Genomic DNA, 27,245 nt, shown 5'->3' on the forward strand with positions numbered 1-27,245 from the left:
GTGTGGGGGGGGAGTGTGTGTGTGTGGGGGGGGAGTGTGTGTGTGGTGGGGGAGTGTGTGGGGGGGTAGTGTCTGTGTGTTGTGTGGGGGTGTGTGTGTGTTGTGTGGGGGTGTGTGTGTGTGTGGGGGGGGTGTTGTGTGGGGGGTGAGTGTGTGTGCAGAAGGAAGCCACTCGGCCCATCATTGTAACTGCATAGCTCTCAGAACTATTCATATCATCCTATTCCCTATACTCCGCTATTTATTTCAGCTATGATACATATGATAGATTCTACTCCTGCCATTGTTTCTGTTGGGAGCGTTCCATGTCCTAACAACACCTCAATTCATATCAATAGCCATTGTATCATCAGATTTCACTTGGTTGTGAAAATTACCGCTGCAGACAACTTGGTACCTGCTGTAAGAATGTGCTCAATTTTCAGGCATAAAGAAAGGTTTCAGAAATGAAGATTGGGATGTGCTGGTTGATTGAAATAAGTAACGGGGAAGAAAAATAATGTTATGTAAATATATAGTCAGAAAATTGTGTTATGTCCTTTTCCTAAATAGGAGAGTATATGCTAAGCTGAAATCTAAATGTCTTAATGAAGGTACATAGGGAAAGTAGCCTCAAAAATAAATATTTCACAAAGCATAAAACAATGGCAAGATTGTATGTATGGTTATCAGATACAACTGAAGTTAACTAAAGCCACAATTCAATGCCAAAAATGCATTAGGGAAAAAAAACCAGCTGATTAGATGGCATTCCCATGGTAAGCTTTATAAATTCTGTTAGAGGCCAGAAAAGCCACATAGGTCCTTTGAAAGATTTAGCATGGTGGTTAGGATTGAGGAGTAGGATATGGCCAAAATGTTAAATATATATTTTGTATTCATTTTCACTATTGAAATGATACAGTGGTAGGTACAAATGCTTTAGATATTGACTTCTTGAATGTAAATGCATAAATGGCCTTAGTTTGGTTTGAGACACTGAAGATTGATCAGGTTGCTGGATCTGATGACATTTAGTGCTGTTAGAAATTGCAGAGGTACTATGCGAGTCATTAATTTAGCTGACTAATAGTTCTTTGAGATCTGGACTAGGTTGAATTGACTGCAGAAAGAGTTTGATGCATGAATGCTTGCAAGCATGTGCCAAGCCCCATTCAATGATATTGAGATAGGAACAAGAGCAGGCTATTCAGCCCCTTGAACCTGTTCTTCCATTCAGTTAAATTATGGCTGATCTGTATTTTAACTCTTATTTACCCAGTTTTGTTCCATATCCCTGTAAGTAAAGTTTTCTGTAATTCATGTTTTTAATAGGCTTGAATTAAATAATTAAACTGCTGCATTATGAAATTCTAGCAATGCTTAAGATTAATAATTAAAAATACCACGTGGTTCGAAATAAAATGCCTACCGGCATGAATATTTTTCACTTAAAAAGCATAGTTTTACTGATGTTTGGGGATGATTAATACATAGGAAAACAATATAATAGTAGATTTAGAAATGATATGGCCAACACATTTTCTTAGCACTCCTGCACCTCAAAATTTCCCACTACACCACTGTCCGGTGCGGCGGGTCCCGCCATGGGGGATGTTGCGAGCCATTCAAAAGTCCATTCACCTTGGCAGGACTGGAAGATCCTGCTGGCGGGAGGGGCTAGAAAATTCCGATGGTGTGGTAAACGTTCTGATTATTAGTTCAATTCTCATGAAAGTTAAAAATAAAGAACTAGGGGAAAAATGGCAAACTATGTTCCAATCTGATGTTTTCGATTAATGATCTCAAAATTTTATGGACAGTCTTACTTCCATCAATAATAATTTATGGTCGCAGCGAGAAAAAAAAACTTCTTTTATGCAGACTTGAACTGCTATGAACCTAAACCCTTATGCATGCTGTGAGGGGAATAGTGTACCGTGGGATTAACAATTACTTCTTGTTTTATCATAGGTTTTCCACTACAGTCTCCAGTCTAATTACAATGTTTGTTCATACTATAAACTGACTAAAATTGATAGATTTATTTATAAGTAAGATAATACTCTATTATTGTAATAAATAAGATAGATTCTCTGATGACAATGCACAGAGCCCTGTTAGTCCGTCCTTGGTTGAGACAGTAAGAAACAGGTAACAGGCAATCACAAATCTGTTCCTTGATATTAATAATCATTTTTAGACTGATTGGCATGAAGTGGTTAGCATACAAACTACTTTAAATCATCCACAATTTGAATGTTTATAAAGTAAAAGCAGGTGCTAGAAATCCGAAAGCAGTTCTGACTAAAGGTGATCAACCTGAAATATTAACCTTATGTTTTCTATTGACAGACACTGACTGAGTATTTTCTCTTCTTATTTTAGTAATTCAAGTAACTTGAGTCTGCTGGGGTTTTAGCCCAGATAATATAACCAGAGTATTTTTGCAATAGGTACAATGAGCTTCATTTTAAGATCACAGAATCACAGTGCTGAAGAGGCCCTTCGGCCCATTGAGTCTGCACCGACATGTGAGAAACACAATAAGATACTAATGTCTAAAGTACATTTCCCCTCATCTTGTCACATAAACCTTGCAAAAATTGGATTTGATCTTCCTTAAGAAAACCTAAGTGTGGCCACATTTCTCTTTCCAATCTGAGCACGTAAGGGCCAATTTTATGAATACCCGTTCTCAGCAGATAGCTTTGCTAGCTGGGAGTGCATATTTGGAAATCTTGGGCATGTTTCCCCTGATTTTCTGGACACTTGTTGGCAAGGCTCCTTGGCAGAAGCATGGTTTTGTGAAAATATTGCTGTAGAAAATAAATAATAGTTGGCTCTGCTCAGATAAAAAGCTTGTCTACAGATTTGAGTACAAGCAAATTTATTTTCATTTTGATGATTGAGAATTTGTATCTTTTGAGAATTTGTTTCAGTCATATTTATGTTACTGAACATCTTGATCTGTTTTGCAGGTGACCCTGACAGCTGAAACAGATTCTTGTTATGTGACTTGGAAGAGAAGAAAGCTATATCTGCTCTTGGCTAAACATCATTATATTGCACGCCTTTTCACTGTTATGCTTGGAAATGACATTGCAGACAAACTTTACTCGCTTATTGACAAGCTCTACTGCAGGGGTGGGGTCCGCTATGACATCCGTCTACCCAGTCTTTACCATGTGTTAGCACCTTCTGTCGAAGCTGAGAAGGAGAAGATTGCAGAGAGTCCCCATCATGTTCCTCAGAGTTCAGTTAAGCCTCAGGAGTCTCCCTTTAAAAAACCATGGCCTGACAGCAACGACCTGATTGGTGAGGATTCCACCAGCCTTGTTTTGGAGGACTTTGCAGATATGACTGGATCATTTATGGAATATACCAGTGAAAGGGAGTACATGAAATAGTGGTCCAGTAAATGTGATAAAACCCTGTCACTGTCCATTTATGTGTAAGTACACTGCTGCTTCAAAGCTTACAACTACGCCTAATTAAACTAACTTGGCTAACCGATTCTGCTGGACCACAGTGACAGTACGTGGTAAGTGGAAAAGCGATCCTTGTGCAGTTGGGGTGCTGTGCTGACATTGAGGTACATTGTTAAGTTAGATGGAAAATGGTTTTCCTTTAACACAATGTTTTATACTTGCTCTTTTAGTGTTTAATACTAGCCCATCAAACATGAAGATACGATATGTGGAATAATTTTAAGAAATTCTGTCCCCCAAAGTACCAAAACAAAGAATCTGCTTCACTATGTGTAAATATAACTTTGTAAAAAGCTTTTCCCCACTAATAAGAAGACATATTCCATTCCTCAGCTTCATAACACAATCTTTTTTTTACCAGATACGGAATACCCATCCTATCGCTAGACTAACTTAAAATTTTTTTTAAAAATTTGAAGTCCACAAAATTTTATAGGCATTTTCATTTGAATTTATCTTCTATTTTTATGGTGTATTTGCTCTTACTCAAATATGGGCTTTTCTTCGATCACTTACTTTGCATATTGCAGCTGCAATAATACTTACAAAATTTTTTGGAACAAACCCTACAGATAGTGGGGCTGATTTTGTTTCAGTTATGTCAGTCTGCACCAGCTCATAGAATGTGAGGATCAACCAGCCTCAGTCCACTGATGCATCAAGCGGGTGACTGATGAATTGTTTGCCACTCAAAGCAACTTCAGCACTTTTCCTGTAAAATCAGGATGTCTTTTGTTTGCACACATGTAGTTCTATATATGCTCCTTTCTCCAACACACAATAGTGGGATATTCATGAATCGAAATGGTTATCAGTCAATCAGCCCACGAGCATTGACAAAGAGTTTTGCAGGTAAGTGCTCACTTCCTCAGCAACTGTCATGATGCCTTAATTTTAAGGTTGTCCATTATTCCCTTTTTATTTGACCTATAAAGTGGAAAATTACCTTCGAAGAGACTAAGTGCACCCTTGGGTTAATTTTAGAGAGCCTCTGTCCCTCTGACCTCTACACCTGAGAAAGACAAACGAGCAACAATATGGGAAAAATCATCACCTCCAAGTTCCCACCCAAGCCTTACATCATCCTGACTTGGACATATATTGTTATTACTTCATCATCACATGTTAAGAATTGCTGGATACTAACCCAAACACGGCATAGGAACATCACCATCACAAGGTCCACAAAGAAGATCTATGATCGCTTTCACTGGGCAACAAGTGATTGGCAATAAATGCAACTTTGTCACCATTGCTCACATCCCGACAGTAATTAAAACAGGGTGGGCTGTAAATGAAAGGAGTAAAACATTCGAGGCTTTGCTAAAGGAAATGATGGTGGCATAGGGAGGGGAAGCTGCCGAATGAACAATGATGGGTAGTTAGCCAATGTAACTACAAGCTCACAGTGCAATCTCCTACCTTCCACTCCTGGTGAGGTCACTGAGCTTTTCACATTGAATTAAAAATTTCTGTACTGTACTGCTGTCAACACCAGCATCAGTGACTTCTTGTCAAGTCTCCTTACTCCCAGTTAATATTGGAGAAAAAATGATGTTCTGTTTGTACTGTCAGTGCTGCTGCAAGGTTTCTGTGCCCTCCTCCTTGAAACATGGGGCAGTGCTGTTGCTTTTTTTTTTTAAAAATCCCTTTAGGACCAACAAATCACACACATTCTCACCTCCTGATGTTGGAGTGCTGAAGGGAAAGCAAGTATCACGCTTAGCACCCAACTGGAATGTATTCAGTAACTTTCAGGTCACAAACTTGTTTGAGTACCACTGGCCTCTAGTCCAAGTGCTACTTTACAATAAAACGTTTTAGTTTAGCCCACTAGGTAGGTTAGTCTTTGAACCAGTTCAGGTGAAGTTCCAGATAAAGGGCTGCCAATTGTAGCAAAGGTCTGCTACAAGGCTGTCTCTCACCGATAGGTTTTTAAGTATAAGACATTAGATCAAATTTCCTCTGATGTTGCTCCTCTAGCAGAAGTTCAGCAGAGTAGGACTTCCATCTTCTTGCTGCTTGTTTCTCTGAACTTGCCCCACTTCACAGAATAACGTCTGTTTCAATATTGTGATTGAGTGCTGGTGACAATGAGGTACCTGCCTTAACTGGGTGGAAAATTACTGCAGTGTAGGTGAAGCCCTGGGAGCAGCCATATATATTTTTTTAAAAAAACCTTCTGGCTCTGCTGATTTCAGTCAAGCAATCCATTACAGCACGAAATATGTCACACAATGTAGTTCCCTCATTTGCATAGCATCCTAATAAGTGAGCCCAAATCCTTTGGCAATCATGACAGATTTCTCTTATACATGTAAGATTTAGTGTTATAGCGTAGTGATGGCCTTGTGGTTAAAGGCATTGTACCACAAAGCCATTTAGGCCCAGATCCCAGGTCTGCTGGGACAAATACAATAGAAAGATGGCCATCGTCAGTACTATAAAATTGTGAGGTTTGGTTCTTGCTATGTTCTGCATACGTGCCTCTTGTCTGTGTACGGTGTAGTCAGGTTCTTGGAGTACTGTCTGGACATTAGTGAACCAAAATAGTGTGGTGGGGGAGTGGTGTGAATAAGGGTCTCCTCAAGTACCACCACCAAGTTCCCATCTGCTGGCACTCCACCTGTACTTGGCACCAATGCACACTGGGCATAAATTTCTGCCTGCAGTGTACATATTACCAATCTGAGAAGGAGCAGCTCTTGAAAGAAGAGGTGGGCAGCATTGTCTTGAAGTGGAAGGAGGGGCGAGCAGGGAAGGCAAGAGCACCATGTTTGGAGGGAGAAGAGAGTGCATATAGAAGCTGGGACCAGTATTTAAATGAGGGACACCAAGAGAGCTGTTGGTTGATGACCCAATGTAATTTTAAAATTTTGTTCTTGGGACACAAGCAATATGGTAGAAGTCACATTTATTGCCCAAGGTAGTAACTCTGAGAAAGTAATGGTGGGCCTTCTTCATGGATTGTTGCAGTGCTTGAGGTGGTGGGGCTCCATGCTTGTGTTAAATAGGGAACTTAATGTACTGACCCAGCAGCAATTAAAGAACAACAGTTAGTTGTGAAGTATAAGCATGTTTGAAAATGGTGCATTGCTGTTAATCTTAATGTAATAAAAGATTTAAATTTCATATGAATGCATGCTCTAAATTTGTCACTCCAGAAATAACCTACTCCCAGTTGGGGGTATGTGTAATGTTCAGTGGTCAGAGGTTGTGGGTTTAAGTCCTATTTTAGATAATGCCAGATGATCAGGATGTGGCAATATTATCTGGAGGAAGTTCGCATTTTTGCCCACATATATATTCAGAACTATTCAGTTGGTCATAAAATGCCAAGGACATAATAAGGCACTATATAAATGAAAGTAATTTTTCTTTCTTTCTTAGAAGTTTTATTTGTATTTAACTGCTTTCTGAAAGATTTAGACAATTGAGAAGACTGTGGAAACTGTCATACAAACTGTTCCTGTTACATTGGGGGAATGCTCAATGGGCCAAATATCTTTCACATTCCATACGTTATGTTGCCATCAGTGGCTGTTATAGAGTTTCATATTCTTCTCTGAAAGATCTGCATGTAAACGTCCTGAAAGGAAAGATTTATTATAATTTATAATATGTTTTTATTCTATTTTTAGTGTATGAATGCCCCCTAACCAGTAATTGCAACTATGTAATATTTCTGAGAAATATGATGAGGCATTATACAAGTGCAATTTTTTTCTTTAAGTGAGAGATGACAGTGCTGGGAAACTAAATAATTTCTAAATTTCACTTATGCACTGCAATGCTACAACATGGATCAGATGCAGTGTAAATTATACACATGCAACTCTAATTTAATTAAAGGTAAATAATAATAAGCACTCCTTACTGCACCAAGGTGACTTTTTCATTTTCTGTGCTTAACCATTTGTAACTGGCACATTAGTCAAAAGATGAATGCAAAATTTGTGTTGTATATGATGGCAGGCTGTGCTGTGGACTTATTTCCATGGTGGAATGGACATAATTTGTCTTGTCTTCGTTGTGCTCATCCTGATACATAAAGCTAAAGCTTCTGTTCCTGCTGTAATGCATGTAAAATTTGCTGCTGCTCCATGGCTGACCTCTGTTCTCTATTTGCCATTTTCAGCACCTTCAATTATGGACAATTCTTTCAGCACTTATAAGGCTAGAGGAAACACTTTCAGATAATTGTATTGGATTATACTTCATCAACAGCAATGGATCTTCCCTAAAATTTAAATTTAGTTGTTGTAGTGAGATTTTGTAGGACAGTTTATTATGATTCATATAACTATCAGTTAATTAATTATAGTTGAAAATCAGGTGAAATTATTGTAGGTTACTTTGATAAACACTGTTGTGACATATGCAAATGGGTTTGCATTTGGCAGTTAATAAAAATCACCCATAGTTGATGTTTACAGTGCAGGGTTGCTAATCTAATATGGAGAAGGAATGGGAAGGGAAGAGGATTCGAGTAGAAAACCTGCCTGTCAATTGAACGCAGATGCTGAAGTTTGAGTTTCGGGAGTTCTCAGCCTGACTACTAAGTCAAGCATTTGGCCTTGGGAGAGAAAGAATAACAATCTCAATGTATCACATTCTGCAACATCCATATAGGCTGATTATAGTGACATGAAGCATGGAAAAGCTGTGGCTTTGATTCTAGTTTCCATTTAAAACTGACCATTTATGACAGATGGGAAAAAAATTGAAAAGAGAGAACATAATGTAATATCAGTGACAGATTTCTTAGCTATTACTACACTAAATTGATGATAGAGAGAAGTGGATTCAGCTCTGTTCCTTCAATTATTTATTGTATTTCAGTCTATTACACAGGAGAGGAAATTCCAGGTTTAATCCAGAAACTTGTAAGGTAAATTCTACTTAAACGATGTGGAGTTGATGCAAACAGATATGCCTGTGCAGATAATATTCATAGTGAAGCCTTTGTGATTGATCTGATGTGATACTGTAAATGATTTTCAGACAGATAAAAAGGCATTTCTCTGATAAATGACACAAGTTCTGTGTTTACTGTGGGTGTAATCTTACAGCATACTAAATTTTAATTAGTATGTTTACAAGCATGTCAATTTACACCTAGTGGGTTTGTATCCCAGTTGCACCAGTAAAGGGGGGTGTGTTCCCATATGGAGAAGGGAGAAATACACTAACTAAAACTGGTCTCACACTAAATATAGCCCCCAAAGAACTTCTTAAACCTTACACAATCCATCTTATTTACTTCATGACTTTTCATTATATGTAGAAAAAAATCAGAATGATTAAACTATATGACACAGTTACTTTTTTCAGTTCTTTGTAGTTGAAGAGACATACACAATGAGAAAAATTATTGCTAGCAGTAGGATGTAATTTGTATTCTCTCTGTGACATTACAGGATCAGACAGCCAAAATACATTTTCAAATTTCTAATATGTAAGTGTATTTTCTCAGAGCACCACTCACTAATTTAAGGCTGATAACAGTGTATTATTCCTGTGTTGTACTTCACTATACCTGTCTGGAACTGTTGCTGCATGTCTCTGCTCACCTTTCATTCCTACTATGTTCCACATCTGTCTTTCTTGTTCTCCCTGTATATCACAATTGGAACACTAGTTGTTTCTCTCAAAACAAAGATGCAAAGTGTCTCTTAATTATAAGAATTTCTGAAAATGGGAATGAATATTTATAACATGACTACAGATGCTTATCATGAATTTAGCGCTAACAGTAACCTGTGGAAGGTACTGTAGCGCAAACTAAAATGTGCTGACTGGTCTGCCTTCATACACTGGCATTGATCTAGAGATATTTTGCATATAGATAATCACTTAATTACCAATGTAAAAAGCAGCACTGCTACAGTCATGTGATTATTAATCACCAATAAACCATCTCAAAAGCAACACAAGATTGTTTTCTTAAAGTGGCTATTGGAGGGAGAAGTTTTTTAAAATTAAGTTTTAATTGATATTTTCCACTCACATACACATTAAGGACTATTAAAACATAGAGTATACTTAAATTAAAATAAATCTTTTTATGTACTTAAAATGCTGAGATTAAAAATTATATACTTTAAAAATGGTATACATTAGCAATATAGACTACAAATCCTGTAACAATAGATCCTTTCATGTTTACAATGAAAATGGTTAGATATAATTTACTTAAGGTTATTTTAATTATGTTATCGTTCCTGTTCAGCTGAAAGTAAACTACTGATATTAAAAAAGATATATAGTGCCAGCAATTTCAGGTAGCTCAGCTTGCTTCTTACAGAGTAACTTGATTGCATTAGTCTCTTCTTCAGAAATGTCAGTTTTGCCTAGAAGTCTTACCAGTTGGGAAACGGATAACAAAGTATTTTCTTTCCACAGCAATTTGCATGAATGTGCATATCAACTTATTCCTGTCCTATTTTAATTAAATAAATTTCTTCTGTGTTTTCTTTCTGCAGATGTTAACAATTCTCGGAGTGGCATTCGTAAGGAATATGCCCCATTGGCTCCCACTCAGACACCAGAACTCTGAGTACTACTACTGGGAAAAGAACCCAGCATGGGGAAACAGAAAACAATTATTATTTAAACTTCCAATGAATATCAAAATTGAACAAAAATTAGTCTTGTTTATTAATACGCTCCTACATTGTATTCCAATGTGGTTTCCAAAATAAGCAACCAATATTGTACCAGCAGGTTGATACGATTCATCATCGACAGTACAGTGGGTTACAGTATTTATAGCATTAATAGAATGAGTCTGAATGAGCATGGCACTATTGAATTACAATTTTAACTTTTAACTTTTATTATGTTTAATCACTTGGGACAAAATAAAAATCATTAATTGTGTGGTTTAATATGAAAAAGCAATGGCAAATTGACAAATTTTCCATTGAAAATTCTGGCAGGATTCTGTGAACAACACAGAGAAATACAGAAAGAAAGTTGTTTCACTAGTAGGAAACAAGGCTAGAAATGAAAGGTTATGTTGTAACAAGGTTTGAATGTATTGTTAGTTAAGTGTGGTACTACATTACTACCCAAATATGTAATTAGGAACATAGGAATTGTTAGATGAAAGAAGACCAAGATACATCTAGTTTGCCTTCTATCATCTTGGTAGTCATATGATACAAGAACTTCTTTGGAATATTTTAACTTAACAGGTATAATAATGCTGCAAAACTTAAATTAGTAAAGGTTTGAAATTTTGTGCAACTGTTGGAAGCCATCTACATGATTTAATATTGTATATCTTGACAGCTACTCTGATTTGAGTAATAATACTGATTTCAAATAAAGACATCATTCCTGGAACTCAAGCAGCTGTAACTATGAAATATGGATTAATAAACAAAATAAGCATCTACACGTGCAAAATATGTATGCTCATATATAATTTCTACTTAACTAAATTGACTTGTCACTTGAGTTGCAATAAAACAGACAAGGCAAATGTTCAAGTCTGAATTAATTAACAACATAGAGATATTAGTGGAATTAAAGTAGTTCAAACTGTAAAAACCTCAGAAACAATTTTATCCCACCTGGGGACCCCAGACCTAAATACCTGCCTATTTTCTCCTTTCTATTCCCTGCTTACTACCAGGATATATGTATTCTAATAATTGCTATGTAGTGAGGCCTATGTAACTTGAGCTTGCCCAGTGACCATTCACGTGTTTTGACAGCTGTTCCAAATCTAATTCCATAATTTCTTTTTCCACATGTGCCATTTTTTTTTTTACTTTTCTCTTTACCTCTCCAAGACACTCTCTCCTGTTGTCATGCCTCTATTATTTCCACCCTCTTGGGTACTCTGCCCTGCCAAATTCCACCCCAATCCTACAGCATTCCTCAAACCTCTTACTTTCCTGTTATCATCCCAAGCTTGTCTCCCTTTTAGATAAGTCACAACTTCCCTTTGTGTCTCTCTTGGCATCCTCCGAAGGGCCCATTGAGGCATTTACCACTGCCTCCTTACAAGCAGCCAGCTCCAACAGCTCCATCCTACTCTCTCACCCTTCTCGCCCAGCACTTTCCACTGGGGGTTAATCTTGCAATGTCCTCCCTGTTCACCTCATCCCTCCCAGTGTTGACCCCTGTGGGCTCTGCCAGTGGATCAGCTATCACTGCTCCTTCTGCATCTTCCTCCAGAATGTCCATTCACTTGTGCCATCCATAACCTCACTGTGGATGATTCATGGCATCATGGCCTTGAGGGAAAGCTGGCTGAGGGGTCATGACACCTACCCCCTGAGCGAAGCCTCTCCAACTGGCTGAATCTCTCCAGACTGTTGTGGTGATGGTGGTGTAGTCTGTCTTTCTTCTCCTCTGGCACTTTGTCCTCCTTTAAGCATCTTACTTTATTCCATCCCTTTTACCTCTCACTTAAAACCTAATTTTTTACAGCCCAGCAACTATGATAAAAAATGTTCCCATCAAGACATCTACACTGCTTTCCTCCCTCAGCACCAAGCAACAGTTTATGCGTATATAGTGTAATATATAATGTAATGAAATGTCCAAGGCACTTCGTAGGCACATTATAAAACAAAGTATGATATTGAGCTACATTAGGTCAGATGGCCAAAAGCTTGGTCAAAGAGAGGTTTTAAGAAAAACCTTAAAGGAGGAAAGTGAAATAGAGAGGTGGAGAGGTTTAGGGAGGGAATTCCAGAGTTTGGGGCTGAGGCAACTGAAAGCACAGCCACCAAGGGTGAAGCAATTAAAAATGGGGATGCACAAGAGGCCTGAATTAGAGGAGTGCAATATCTCAGAGGGCTATGAGGCTGGAGGAGATTACAGAGATAGAGAGGGCTGAGGCCATGGAGGGATTTGAAAACAAGGATGAGAATTTTAAAACCAAGACATTGCTTAAGTGGAGCCAATGCAGGTCAGTGAGCACAGGGGTGATAGGGAATGGGACTGCTGCAAGTTAAGACATGAGCAGAAGAGCTTTTGGTTACTTTCAGATTTGAGGTAGAGTGTGGGAAACCAGTCAGGAGCGTGTTGAAATAATCAAATTTAGAGGTTTCAGCAACACGAGCTGGTACAGGGTGAAAATCAGGTGATATTACATAGGTGTAAATAGGCGATCTTAGTGATGCCATGAAGAAGAGGTTGGAAGCTCAGAGTGGGACCAAAAGTGACACGAAAGTTGCAAATACACGAAAACTAATGCTGTGCCTTTGGATGATGATAAAGCTGAGAACTAGGAGGTGGCGGGGGGTGGGGGGGGAGTTGTCAAGGATAGATCCTTGGAGTCACCAGAGGTAATGGTATGGGAGCAGGAAGAGAAGCCATTGCAAGTGATTCTCTGGCTATGATTAGATAGATAAGAATGAAACCATGTGACAGCAGTCCCATCCAGTTGGCAACAGTGCAGGGGCATTGGAGGAGGAATGAGTGGCCAACTGTGTTAAAGGCTGTAGATAGGTCAAGAAGAATGAGAAGGTTTACCTTTGTCAGTCAGATAGGATGTCATTTGATAAAAGTTGTTTCAATGCTGTGGCAAAGATGAAAACTTGATTGGAGGAATTCAAACATGGAGTTCTAGGAAAGATGGAAATGGATTTGAAAGGCAACAACACTTCAAAGGACTTTGGAGAGGATAGGGAGATTGGACAGTAGCTTGCAAGGACGGTGTAGTCAAGGTTTGTTTGTTTTTGGTGAGACAGGTGATGACAGCATACTTAAAGGGAAGAGGAACAATGCCTAAAGAGAAAGAACTGTTTACAATATCAGCTAACATGGCATCCAGGAAGGGAAGTTGGGGGTGATCAGTGGTTTGGTGTGAATGGGAGTCTCATGGACAAAAGCTCAGAGAGGGCAACTTCTCATTCTCAGTGATTTCAACCTCCAACTCATCTTGGAATTCACAGCACTTCTGTCCTCCCTCCATAAAAATCCCCCAACACAAATTTAAGACCCCCTTGACCTTTTCATCTCACTTGATCTTGCTACTGCCATCCTCTCAATCACATAAGGCCATCTCTGATCACTTCCATATTTCATTATACATCCACATTTCCCTTCATCCTCCCCACACAACTTCCTTCAGTTCCAGCCACCCTGGAAAAAACTCTTTCCAGTTCACTTACAACGGCACTAACTTTTGCTTCTTTATTCACCATAACATTTCTGCAGCTATAAAACCATTACTCTTTTTCACCCTGGCTATTTTCCTTGATACACTTATTTTCACTAACTCAAGTCCAAGGGGTGAAGCTTGAACAGATATAGCCATTCACTGCCAGATCTGGCTGGACCACGTAAAGCACCTGCTCTTGCCTACCAAAATTGCTCACTATTCTAGGATCATCCTAGAATGCAAAGATAACTCCCAGCTTTTTTCAACTGCAAACCATTTTCTTAAATCCCTCCCATCATCTCCATCCTCACCTCCAACAATTGTGAGGAGCTAATAGAATTCTTTTTTTAAGATTGAGACCTTACAAACTTCCTGTAAGGTTTCCACACCCCGCCCTAGTCCAGAACTTGCAACGTTCTCTAATTTGTCTGCTATCTACCCTCACGCCCTCTCTGTTAATTTTGTCCATGAAGCCTACCTCCTGTTCCTTCAACCCTATTCTCACTAAACTGCTGAGCACCCAACTTCCCTTCCTGGCTTCCACGTGAGCTGATATTATTAATGGTTCTCTTTCCTTGGGTCCAAGCCCCTCTTTTGAAAAAATAACCCTTAATCTCTTCATCTTTTCAAACTGCTTCCCCATCTCCAACCTCCCTTTCCTCTCCAAAGTCCTTAAGCATGCTGGCACCTCCCAAATCTGTACCTATCTTTCCCAGAATTCCATGTTTGAATCCCTCTAATCAGATTAAACCCCTGCCAAAGTACCAAAATGTCTGTCACAAATTACATTCTATGTGACTGACAAAGGGAAATTGTCCTTTTTGATCAGTCTAGAGTCTTTGATAGGTTTGACTACACCATTTTCCTGTAAGGCAGCTGCACCATTGTCCAAGTGGATGGGATTGCACTTACCTGGTTCCATTCTTATCTATCCAGTCATAGTCAGAGGAATCACCTGCAATGACTTCTCTTCCCACATCATTACCTCTGATGCTCCCACAAGGATCGATCCTTGACCCCCTCCTATTTCTCATTTATATGCTACCCCTCAGTGACATCATCTGAAAACATGAGTTTCCAAATGTATACTGAAGACATCTAGTTCTATCTCACCCCTTGAGTCCTCCATTGTCTCTCAATTGTCAGACTGAACAGAAGAAAGAGCAGCAGCAGAAGACTGCTCATCCAATATCCAGTTCTGGATGAACAGAACTTTTCTTCAATTAACTATTGGAAAGACAAAAGCCATTGCCTTTGGTCCCTGCTACAAACTCTGTTCCCGGACCACTGACTCCATCCCTCTCCCTGGCAACTAAATGTTAAAAACTTGATGTCATATTTGACCCCAAGATGAGCTTCTGGCCACATATCCAAGCCATCGCTAAGGGAGTCTAATTCCACCTCTAACGTTCCCCAACTCTGACTTCTCAGCTCATCTGCCGCCGAAATCGTGACTTTGTCTTTGTTACCTCTAGACTTGACTATTTCAACACACTCTTGGGCTGGTTCCCCATGATCACCATAAACTTGAGATAATCCAAAACTCTGCTGTCCATGTTCTAAACTGCACCAAGCCCCACTCATCCATCACCTTTGTGCTGCCCTTGATTAAGCAAAGGCTCAATTTTATAATTTTAATCCTTATTTTCAAATCTTTCTCACCCCTCCCCATCTCTGTAATTGCCTCCAGCCTACACCCTCTGCTACATCTGCGTTTTGACCTCTGACTCCTGACCATCCTTGATTTTAATTACTTCAACATCCCCATGCGTTCAGCTTGAAGGCCTTGAGCTCTGGAATTTCTTTTTCCTACTTTAAGACACTCTTTAAAAAGTACCTCTTACCAAGCTTTTGATCATGTGTCCTAATAGTTCCTTGTGTAGCTCATTGTCAAACTTAGTTTGCTTATGCTCACGTGAAGCACACTAGGTGGTTTTACTATATTAAAGATGCAATATGAATATACTGTACACCTTACACTGTAAACTCCTCAATTAACACAAATTCCACCTTGCATACTTAACAAGCTGAACTGTTGCTTCATGAGAAATTTTGAATAATCTGAATTTATACTAGCTGTTGCACTGGCATTCTTTTTGTACCATGTGTAGTAATATTATAATAGGTGTTTGGTAGTACAGAACTTGAGTACTGTTGAAAAAAGAGACATGCTGTCAAACTATTTCATCTTGTACTCATTAGGACAGTTTGCAAGAATACCAATAGTAAAGGGAACAACAATTTATACTGCAAGAGAAGAGAGTGCTGATTGGTTGGCAAGTGGACTCTGATTGGTAGAGGTGCTGTCATGGAGAATGCACCAAGCAACAGTTAACTGTCAAGCTTTTCAAATTCAAACCAGGCGGGTGACTGATTGGTCAAAGCTTTCCTCCATTCTGGGGAAGAATTTAAAATCAGGCTACTGTGAAATGTTATGGTTTTTAATTTTTAAAAAGTAAACATATTTCGGCTATGAAAAATGTTCAGTTGCAGAGTTGCAATAATTTTTTTAAAAAAAGCTTTTTTGAGCATTTTGTGGGAATTTGGTGATCAGTTCACACAGAATGACAAGAGCACATAGCCAAATACTATTAAAATTTGGGCTTAAGAACTTAGAATACAACATAATAAAGCATGACAAGTATGTGGCAACATGTTGTGCAGGTATAGACTGAAAATCCAAGAAACATATTATAAAATTATTAACTGAGGTACTTGACAACATTTTTTTGAACAGTCATTTTTCATATTTATTACAGAACTGGCCAAGTTACATAGACTGTTCACGCACTAATTATGAAATACAAAAATCTTTTAAAGACAACCATTAAAAAAGTTCCATTCAATTGTTTAGCCAGCATTATTTACATTGATGAAGTAAAAGAGTAGACAAGTCATCAGATTTCTCAGGCCAGAGCCAAACTCTACTGCGACAGTCCATATTATGTCTGTAGTCTGGCCAGGAATCAAACACTCTGCCTCAAATACATGTTTCAAAGACGGACAATGCCGAGTTACCATTTGTTCCATGACAAGCTTCCTTCTGAGAACTAGGAGCCATAATTAGCTTCATCAAAAGCCTTCCTGGCACGTTTCAATTCTTCATTCATTGTCAATAGGTCTTTCACTCTTGCAAACTTCCGAGGATCTTTACGAATAAGGAAGACAATATCTTCTACTTGAACCCGGCCCGGACGTCCTATAGACATGGCCTTGTGAGTCTACATAAAGGCAGAAATTACAAGTATGGCACATTTTAATGTGTAAAAGAAAAAAAAAACCCAAAGAACACACAGCTATATCACATTCATTTGATTGTACAAACTTGCAGTGCTAAGATATAGTTCACTTAGGACTAATGAAGACAATAATTACGGCACATTATTCAACATGAAATTTGTCATAAATGAGCTACAATTTCTACTTGGACGTAGGATAAGTCCCAAATAACCTGTCATTGAGAAGCTAAAATACAATAATTAATAAATACAAAAGTAGCATTTGTTTTGCTCAGCTGATGCATTCAAACCTATCATAACCAGTTATCACCACTTAAAGAAGCATTTTCACAGCTGACAGCCTTCAAGCATAAGTTTGAGCCTCTACTAGGCAGGCAGTAGATATCAGGAACCACTCATGAGCAGCATGGTGAACATTACAACACAACATTTCTATAATTTTACTGAGCAATAGGGACCCAGTATATTAAAGAGAATAAAGCATAGCCCAGCATGTTGGATACCCAAGATAGAAACTGAAATAATAAAGTAAATGATACAAATCCACTTCCAATGGACACTGTATTAAGATAATTGGCAAAAGAAGCAGAAGGGAGATAAGGAGAACTTTTCTTTCTCTGCAGTTGAATGGCTATGATTGGAATGCAATGCCCAAAAGGATGGCAGCTTCAAGAGTAACTTTCAAAAAATAACTGGATATATATGTGCAATGGGTAACATTTTCATGGCCACTGGGGAACATCAGGGTTATGGTGCTAACTGGATAGCTCTTTCAAGTCATCAGCACGAGCATGATGGGCCAAAATGACCTATTTCTGTGCTGTAAATTCTATATAGCTAGATCTCTTTAAATTTAATGGGCAATTTCCACCAGATCTAGGGGATAATCTATTCTATTATTTTGGTGATTGGTTTGTCTGCCTGTCACTAAAGAGTATTTTCTATGCCATAGCAAACTCATGAAATATGAAGTGCCCAAGAGCAGAGATACTACATGAGGCATTGGGGAAATTTGCAGTATAGTCTTTTCTGCTTTTGTAAACTTCATAGTAATCTAATAATTGACAATTATTAATAACTGGAGTGCAATCATTTCACACTTATCAAAACAGGTTGTGAAATATCGTTTCATCAAAACACAGGTCCAGAATGAAGATTCTTCTACTCTGCTCCAACAATGTCCATTGCCATCAATCTCAGAAGGATACTCTAATTTTAACTATAAATGTTTCCATTTTCCACATTAACGATTGTTCTCTTATGACTTTGTTAAATGAGGCTATCTAATTAGCACTGATTGTGCAATTGTCAACTTTGAGCTGTGAGTCCAAATCTGCTGGCACAAAAATAAAATACCGCAGATGCTCGAAATCAAATAAAAAACAGAAAACGTTGGTAATACTAAGCAGGTCAAGCAGTGTTGTCACTGACCTGAAACATAACTCTGTTTCTCTCCCTACAGATGCTGCATGGCCTGCTGAGTATTTCCAGTATTTCTATTCTTATTTCTGCTGGCCACTAGATTGTATACATGAGAATTCAAATTCCCAGCAGACTGAATATCGCATACAAACATACAAATTAGGAGCAGGAGTCGGCCACTCGAGCCTGGTCTGGGATTCAATAAGATCATGTCTGATCTAAAATGTAACCTCAACCCCATATTCCTGCCTACCTTTCACTGCCTTGTTAATCAAGAATCTATCTAGCTCTGCTTTAAGAATATTCCTCAAAAGGCAGTGGAAGCAGAGTTCCAAAGACTCACAACCCTGAGAAGAAAATTCTCATCTGTCTTAAGTGAGCGACCCATTATTTTTAAATAGTGACCCCTAAGTTTAGATTCTCCCAAAAGAGGAAACGTCCTTTCCACATCCACACTGTCAAGACCCCTCAGGATCATAAAGGTTTCAATTAAGTTGCCTCTTACTCTTCTAAATTCCAGTGGATCCAAGCCTAACTTGTCCAACCTTTCTTCATAAGATAACCCACCCATTCCTGGTATTAGTCTAGTAAACCTTCTCTGAACTGCTTCTAAAGCATTTACATTTTTCTTTAAATAAGGAAACCAGTACTGTAAACAATACTCCAAGTGTGGTCTCACCAATGCCCTGTACAACTGAAGCATAACCTCTCTACTTTTGTAATCAATTCCTCTCACAATAAATAATAACATTCTATTAACTTTCCTAATTATCGGCTGTACCTGCATACTAACCTTTTGTAATTCATGCACTGGGACACCCAGATTCATCTGAATCTCAGAACTACGCAATCTCACCATTTAGATAATAAGCTTTTTTATTTTTCCTGCCAAAATGAACAATTTCACATTTACCCACATTATACTCCATTTGCCAGATTTTTGCCCATTCACTTAACCTATCCATGTCATTTTGTAGACTCCTTACGTCCTCTTTACAATTTACTTTCCTACCTATCTTTGTGTCATCTGCAAATTTAGCAACCATTCCTTCAGTCCCTTCATCCAAGTTGTTTATATAAATTGTAAAATAGTTGATCCTATGGCATACCACTCGTCATATCCTGTCAACCAGGAAAGGACCCAATTAAGCCAACTCTGCTTTCTGTTAGCTAGCAAATCCTTTATCCATGACAATATGTTACCCCCTACATCATGACCAATAACCTTTGACATAGCACTTTATCAAATGCCTTCTGGAAATCTAAGTACAGTACATCCACTGGTTCCCCTTTATCCACAGCACATGTGACTCCTTCAAAGAACTCCAATAAACTGGTTAAACATTATTCCCCTTTTACAAAACCACACTGACTCTGCTTAATTGCTTTGAATTTTTCTAAGTCTAACATTTTCCCTATGACAGATGTTAGGCTAACTGGCCTATAGTTTCCTGCATTCTGTCTCCCTCCCTTTTTGAATAAAGGGGTTATATTTGCTATTTTCCAATCTAATGGAACCTTCCCCAAGTCTAGGGAATTTTGGAAAATTAAAATGAGTGCATCAACCATCTCACTAGCCACTTCTTTCAAGGCCTTAGGGTGAAGTCCATCCGGACCTGGGGATTTGTCAGCCCGCAGCTCCAACAATTTGCTCAATACCACTTTCCTGTTGATTGTAATTGTCCTGAACTCCTCCCTCCCTTTTCCCGATTTACAACCATTTCCAGGATGTTACTTGCATCCTCTATAGTAAAGAGCAATTAAAAATACCTGTCTAATTCATCCACTATCTCCCTATTTCCCATTATCAATTCCCCAGACACACAATTATAGGACCACTTTGTTAACTCTTATTTAAAATGTCTATAGAAACCCTTACTATCTGTCTTTATATTACTAGCTAGCTTTCTCTCATACTATAACTTTTCCCTCCTTATTAATCTTTTTGTCATTCGTTGCTGTTCTTTATATTCTTTCCAATCTTCTGACCTGCCACCCTTTGCATAGTTATATGCTTTTTCTTTAAGTTTGATACTGTCTAACTTTTTTAGTTAACCATGGATGGTGGGTCCTCCCCTTGGAATTTTTCTTTCTCATTGGAATGTATATATTCTGTGTATTTGAAATATTCCTTTAAATGTCTGCCACTGAACTTGTATTGACATACCCCTTAACCTCATTTGCCAGTTCACTTCAGCTAGCTCTGCTTTCGTGCCCTCATAATTGCCCTTAAGTTTAAAATACTAGTCTTGACTCATTCATTTCTCCCTGAAAACAAATGTAAAATTCAATCATATTATGATTACTGCTACCCAAGGGTGCCTTCACCAGAAGGTCATCAATCAATCCTATCTTGTTGCTCTACACCAGGTCTAGTATAGTCTGCTCTCTGATTGGCTCCAGAACATGCTATTTCAAGAAACTATCCCAAAAACGTTCTATGAACTCCTGATCTACACTACCTTTGTCCATCTGATTTTTCCAGTCTATATGTAGATTAAAATCCCTCACAATTATTGCTGTACCTTTCTGGCAAGCTCCCATTATCTCTTCTTTTATACTCTGTCCTACTGTGTAGTTACAATTAAGGGGCCTGTACACCACTCCCACAAGTAACTTCTTGCCTTTATCATTCCTCATCTCAACCCAAACCGCTTCTGCTTCCTGGTTTCTTGAACTTAGGTTATCCCTCTCTAATGTACTAATACCATCATTAATTAACAGAGCCACCCCTCCACCTTTTCCTAACTTCCTGTCCTACGTAAATGTCACATACCCTTCAATATTCAGGTCCCAATCGGTCATCCTGTAGCCATGACTCGTAATGGCTATCAGATCGTATTTATTTATTTCGATTTGCGCTATCAGTTCATCTGTTTTGTTTCAAATGCTTCGTGAATTTAGATAAAGCCTTTGGTTGTGTCCTTTTATTATTTTTGTAGCATCTAGTCTTATCTGATTTACTCTCAGATTTGTAATCTCTCCCTTCCTGTCACAGTCTATCATTTCCCATACTAATACCTGCCTCTCTTGCCTTGTCTCTACTCTTTGGTTTAGCACATCTTCCCAAATTTGATCCCTTGCCCCCACTATTCAGTTTAAAACCAAGCATTTTATGCTTACATTACACAGACTTAACCCCCACTCCAGGATTTTTAGACATTCTCCAGGTAGAAACCAGTGCGGTATTAAAGGTACATTCCATCATTAGTGTCATCCTTCGGCTAGGACATCAAACTGATGTCTTCCTGTTCCAGTGGATCAGACCAATGTTAAAGATTCCAGCAACCTGGCAAACATTCTTCCCCAACCAATACCACCTAAAACAGATTATCTGATCATCCAGCTCAGTGCTATTTGTAGGATATTCTTATACACAAAACAGCTGCTGGGTTCACCAAGATAACAATGGTGGCTGTACTTCAAAATGTAATTCATTGAATGTGAAGCACTTTGGGACATTCGAGATGTAAGAATGCTCTGAGTAAATGCAAGTTTTTTCTTTTAAGTATTTCAAATCTTTACTTGAATTGAACTGAGCAATAAATGTTGTGTTAATAAATGCTGTCATAAGTCTATAAAGAACCCCAGCTGTTCAATACCCTACTAAATTTAAACTCTGCAGCCTTTCCTCAAAATTAGCCATGAAAACAAAACATCCTGGAATGCTACATCACACCAATTTTGACACATGGGAATGTTGGATGATCAGTGAAGCAATGCAGAGAAAAATTAAGGTTGCAGAGTTGTGGTTTTTGAGACAAATAATGAAAATATCTTGGACAAGTCACAGAACCAATGAGGAGGTGTTAATAAAAGAACTCTGCTGACCAAGATCAGGAAGTGACAGTTGAAATTTCTTGGGCACATATACACACATACATACACATACAAAATCATGATTTAGAAAGTCTGATGCTGGTGGGAAAGATTTGTGCCAAAAGAGATCGAGATAGACAAAACACAATCTTGTTAAAGAGCCTCGCAAACTGAATGAATGTACTACCACGAAGATGATCCACACCACCAGAGCAAGATTAACATGAAGGTCCATGGTCACTAACACCATCTCAGGGCATGGTACCTGAAGTTTGGAGTTGCAGACTACAACTATGATAAAACAAAGCTAAGCTTACCATCTCAGTGATAAATTCTATGACGAGATCCTCCAAGATATCCACTGATTCAGTATAAGGATTCTGGTCATCCCCAAAACCATACATCATACATCTTACTGTTTGGAAAGAATATGAATAAGAATATGAATCGCCTATCTCTGCGCTCTAATTCTTTGTAATTCTGTGCACGTCAAACAAGGATATCCAACTCTGCCGTATTTTAATAACCTTCCACCCATCCACTGTAACCAACCACTATTATGGCAGACGGATGGTAAATGCCAAGCTGCCCAAATCCCAGAGGGAAACTTGAAGCAGCTGCCACAACTATTTGCAATTTGTACTTATTTCGAGATGTGGGCTTTGAATTCAGTAAAAAAGGCAGCCACCAAGTCTTATAGGTTTCTTATAAGACTAAACTAAGCCTTTATTAATAGAAAAAATAACTTTAAGCACATACATAGTTCTACAAATTACTACTATGGTAACTTCTAAATCCCCTAAATTAATCTGAACCCCGGTTACACCTCCATTAAGGCAACAGTGAGACACAGACTTTAAAAGACCAGGCAAAGTAACACACAATGCCCTGGACAGTTGAATTCAAAGTGAGTTTTTCCTCAGCTTCAGTTCACTGTAGACAGCAGATTGAGGCTTAGATGCTGGCAGCTTTTCACACTTCTGTTAAATCTTAGAATGCCTACCCTAATACACAACCTTCACTCCTTTATACATATTTTTCCACTTGAATGCAAATTCCCATTGTTTCACAATGTCTCTGGGCTTTACTTCTCTAATAATGAAATCTATCATTAATTCTAATTTTACCAGTAATCTTTGGGAAAAATAAATAAACTGTTTCTTAATGTCTCCAGGCTAGGTGTAACATTTAACCCCCTCTTTTGAATTCAAGCTAGTCTGATTTATTTAAAAATGCAAATATTCCCTTTACACCTTACATTCTAAAACTTCCCCCATGTTTATCTACTTAACATTTCAAACCTAGCTTATCTTCTGATACATCAAAGCCTTCAGGCCAGCTGCCTTTAATTCATTTAAATGTCCCCGTCCCCGTCCCCCCCCCCCCCACACACACACACACACACACACACACACACACAGGCACAGACCCCACTATTACTCCACTTTACAATAAATTCCAATAACATTATGAAAGTTATTATATCTTCCTGACACCACTTACTAGAAGAATGCATGAATGAATCTTTGCCTGGTCGTATGATCATGACCAACTAAGACTAAAATTGCATCATTCTACTTTTTTACTCTAATTAAAAACAAGATAAAATTAAGAAACATGCACTTATAAGCAAAGCTGGGTAACACTATTTCAAGGCACTATATGGATAAAACTACAATATCTTAGTAGGAACCATGATTTTTTAAAAACCTTCTTCTACACAGTTTTCAATGACTCAAGCTGCAGAGAAAATTCATGAGAAAATTTTGCATAAATGTCACCAAGTAGTATTTCATTATCAAAGTAAAAAGAAAGCATGGCAGCAACATTTTGTTTAATGAATACAAATTCTGCTTGTTCATGATCAACTTGAAATATTGTTCCAAATCATATACCGTACTATCAAATAGTGAAAACTGATGGAGTTACAGGGAGTTTAACTGCAGTAATTGTAGCTTTTAACTGTTGTATCCAGAGTGTGAACTTTCATATTTGAGTTTTATACATGTTTCTAGATTTGTAATACATTGTTGATTTTAAAATATTTTACTTACATTCCTTAGAAAACAATCTTTTTCTTCTACCTTGACCACCCTCTGCACCACTTCCACTCTCCTCCACATCTTCATCAAACTGCAAGGCGAAAAATGCAATACACTTAGTCCAATTGTTTTTGTTATGATAATCATATATTATATATTATTCAAGCACCTTACACCCAGAATTATACTACCTTATAATCTATTGTCCTGGAGGTGTAAAAGAGATAAGACATATCAAAAAATCTTGCAGGTAGAATTAAGATCTGCATGTGTACCTATCAACCAGAAATTAACATTCAGGTTAAATTCTTCCACAGTTTCAAAACTGTGTCACTGCACCACCGACTCCCCAACAGTTCTAACTGAAGCAGTTTGGATCACAATGTCATTGAGTGTTCCTTCAAATGCCCTACTTGGGGTGTCTTGGGTCAAACCTTTCCACCACTAGGTCCAAAGTCTTTGGAACAGCAAACATAAAAGCATGCATTGAAATAATGACTGAAATTCAACTGATAAAATGGCCCCCAATGTGGTTCTGAAAACCTTTGTCTAAAATTGCAATTTAAGTTAGCCCCCAGGTTACGTTAAATTATATGTTAAAATTGGTGATTGGTCTCAAGATTCCAAAGGTGTCAAATCTAATATGATGTCACAGCAAACATAAGATTCTTGATTTCATTCCCTCCCCACATGAACCATGTGGCCCTCAACCCCTCTGAACAACAACAGGATGCCCTCCATCACTCATAAGATTTTAATCCTTGCATCTGCAATACCCGCAATGGCGGTATATCCCATTCCAACCCACATACTGGTTGCAAATCTCTTGCCCCTCCTATTGGTTGCAGTTTCCCCTCAAGTTCCTGAACTCAGTCTCACTTTCCATTTTAGAACAACTCCTAAATTTTTATTTCCCACCCACAGCACCATCTCCAACTGCAGCCTCCCTCACCACCAAGCTATATTTCACCTCTGCTGATGTCTGACTGTTTCATAACTCACTTCTACCCAATCCCACTGATCCCCATCCCTTCCTTAACACTTAATTTAACACCACCCAATCGCCCTATTTCCATCCCTTGCCTTGTCCTCCATTTGAAATTGGTTCCATTATCCCCCATTGTCTAATCCTACTTGACTTGAAGAATTTAGATTAGTCTTTTCTAAAGAATGCAACATAACAGGGGAAAGACCAGTAATTTTTGTGTGTACAGTGCACCATTTTGGATCAAACTGTGTGGAAGTATGTTAGAATGGGATATTTGCCAGGAACTAAGGAAATATTAAACAATCAGGGCCTATTGAAAACTCACCACACAATGTTCACCATCCAGCTACACCCCCTGACCCCCTCAGAGCACAGCAACCCAATGTTAACAATGAATCAAGGCATAATTAACATGATCAATAGACTGAGCCTCTTCGCCTGTACTCAAATCTAATTAAGCTCCAGAAATCAAAACCAAACAAACCACTTCAACCTCTTGGCCTGACTGCTCCCAGTGCAAGCAATGATACAAGTAATCTGAATGTGTCAATGCATTCTCCCGACAAGCAATACATAATTGAAATGTACAAATATAAAATTACATCAGGAAATGTGTGGAATATACACATATGTATAATGGCTTGATAAGATATTTAAAAGATCACTAAAGGCAAATTGTAATGTCAGTTTAAGAAGCTGTGTTTAAGATTTTAATTGTGCTTAAAAAGAGAATTTAAAAAGTCCAAAAGCCACAGAATGTGAAAATACACATAAAATAAACTTTTGAGTGTTGTTTTGAGGGTTTATGAATCTGAAATTTAATGTGCAATACTCAACAGATGACTGCAGAGTTTGGGGTGAATGAAAGATTAGCCAGAAAGAAAAGAACAGGCAAAACATAGATGCAACTCACATAGGTTCCTTCGGCGGTATTTTCCAAACCCATCACCTCTACTACCTCAAAGGACTGGTGCATGGAAACCTGCAAGTTCCCCTCCAAGTCAGACATCATCCTATATAGCCATTTCTAAATGGCACTAGGTCAAAATCCTGGAACTCCCTTCCTAACAGCATGGTGGGTGTACCTACACCACATGAACTACAGCGCTTCAAGAAGGCAACTCACCAACACCTTCTGAAGGGCAATTAGGGATGGGCAATAAATGCTGGCCCAGCCAGTGACACTCACATCCCATGAAAAAATAAAAACTCTAGTTCCTCCTACTTTCTGCTCTGCTGTGACCCTCACAAACTTCTCCACACCTCATCCCCCGTACAACGTATGAACTAATTCACCCAGGCATATTCACAAAACAAATAAAATGGAGACGCCCCTCAGCGCACCAGGTTCCCTTGTAAAGGCAAATTCAAAACCCCAAATTAAAACTGGTCACAGAAAAACAGGGTTCATTGCAGCTCCCGATTTCTTAGCCGTTTCATTCACGACAGACTTCGGACAACAACATGCAGCTGCGGAAATTAGCAATAATTAAATTTTATAATTTTCCAGCTGTTTCATTCCCGCCGCTGCTTTCAGTGCCGGCGACAGAAGACAGCCATCACAGCCTTGCGCGCTTTGAAAATGTTAAGTTATAAAGCCGGACTCACCGCCTGCTCATCGTCCTCATCGGCCATTTTTTTCGGGGACGGATCTCGGTCCATTGATCAATACGTCACGAGCCCGCGTGCAAGGTCGGTCAACGGTCAGAGATGGAATGTTGAGAGAATCTCCAAGGAGACCGCTGCGTCATCGGCGTCACGTGTTAGGATGCCAGCCCCGCCGATGTTGGCAAGTGGCTCAGCTTCGTATCCAATGACGGCCTCCCCTCCTGCGTAGCTGCATGTAGGCGGCTGTTTGTAATGCAGGATTAAATTGCTGCGGGGATCGTAAGCGGCTTCCTCCCGCTTCCGACTTTTTAGCAAAGTGGGGGTGTGATAAAGTACATTTTCTGGAACCTAAAAATAAATACATTGGCTAGGTGTGAGAGTAATTACATGGAATTTTAGAGCGCCGAAACAGGCCATTCGGCCCAGCAGTCCCAAGTTCCACATGCGCCTCCTCTCACCTGTTATCACAGGGATGGGAGGAGTGCGTGAATTATCAAGCCCCACTACTCCCCAGGTCATACCATTAATTTA

General features: G+C 38.7%; 2 protein-coding genes across 4 annotated transcripts in view; one reads left to right on the forward strand and one right to left on the reverse strand.

The window, feature by feature from the left end:
* popdc2 (popeye domain containing 2) overlaps window positions 1–10,883 on the forward strand; it is a 71,713-nt gene extending 60,830 nt beyond the window's left edge. The window contains exons 3-4 of one of the 2 annotated variants that reach the window (XM_041211676.1): window positions 2,961–3,433; window positions 9,956–10,883. In XM_041211676.1, the coding sequence (XP_041067610.1) occupies window positions 2,961–3,389 (429 nt within the window). In that variant the 3' untranslated portion in view covers window positions 3,390–3,433; window positions 9,956–10,883. The remainder of the gene's footprint in view (window positions 1–2,960; window positions 3,434–9,955) is intronic. The other variant, XM_041211677.1, reaches the window with a different exon arrangement.
* Window positions 10,884–16,320: 5,437 nt separating this feature from the next.
* taf13 (TATA-box binding protein associated factor 13) lies at window positions 16,321–26,849 on the reverse strand. 2 transcript variants are annotated; one of them, XM_041210632.1, is made up of 4 exons: window positions 26,715–26,849; window positions 24,131–24,209; window positions 22,394–22,491; window positions 16,321–16,817 (listed from the first exon to the last, which is right to left on the reverse strand). In XM_041210632.1, exons 1-4 carry the CDS (start codon window positions 26,766–26,768, stop codon window positions 16,647–16,649), a joined length of 402 nt encoding a protein of 133 aa, XP_041066566.1. In that variant the 5' UTR covers window positions 26,769–26,849; the 3' UTR covers window positions 16,321–16,646. The 2 variants fall into 2 exon arrangements, with proteins under 2 accessions (XP_041066566.1, XP_041066565.1); XM_041210631.1 differs by lacking the exon at window positions 26,715–26,849 and adding an exon at window positions 26,020–26,168.
* Window positions 26,850–27,245: the final 396 nt, after the last annotated feature.

Source organism: Carcharodon carcharias, chromosome 18 (assembly GCF_017639515.1).
Source record: "Carcharodon carcharias isolate sCarCar2 chromosome 18, sCarCar2.pri, whole genome shotgun sequence".
Taxonomy (NCBI): Eukaryota; Metazoa; Chordata; class Chondrichthyes; order Lamniformes; family Lamnidae; genus Carcharodon; species Carcharodon carcharias.

Bases quoted from the DNA above. Each gene is read 5' to 3' on its own strand.
- taf13 (XM_041210631.1), bottom strand. From the start codon at position 26,118: ATGATGTCTGACTTGGAGGGGAACTTGCAGGTTTCCATGCACCAGTCC. The intron at 24,210-26,019 runs GTGAGTTGCATC...TTCGCCTTGCAG, and splicing joins ATACCGCCGAAGGAACCTAT to TTTGATGAAGATGTGGAGGA. The intron at 16,818-22,393 runs GTAAGCTTAGCT...GCCTTTATGTAG, and splicing joins TAGAATTTATCACTGAGATG to ACTCACAAGGCCATGTCTAT.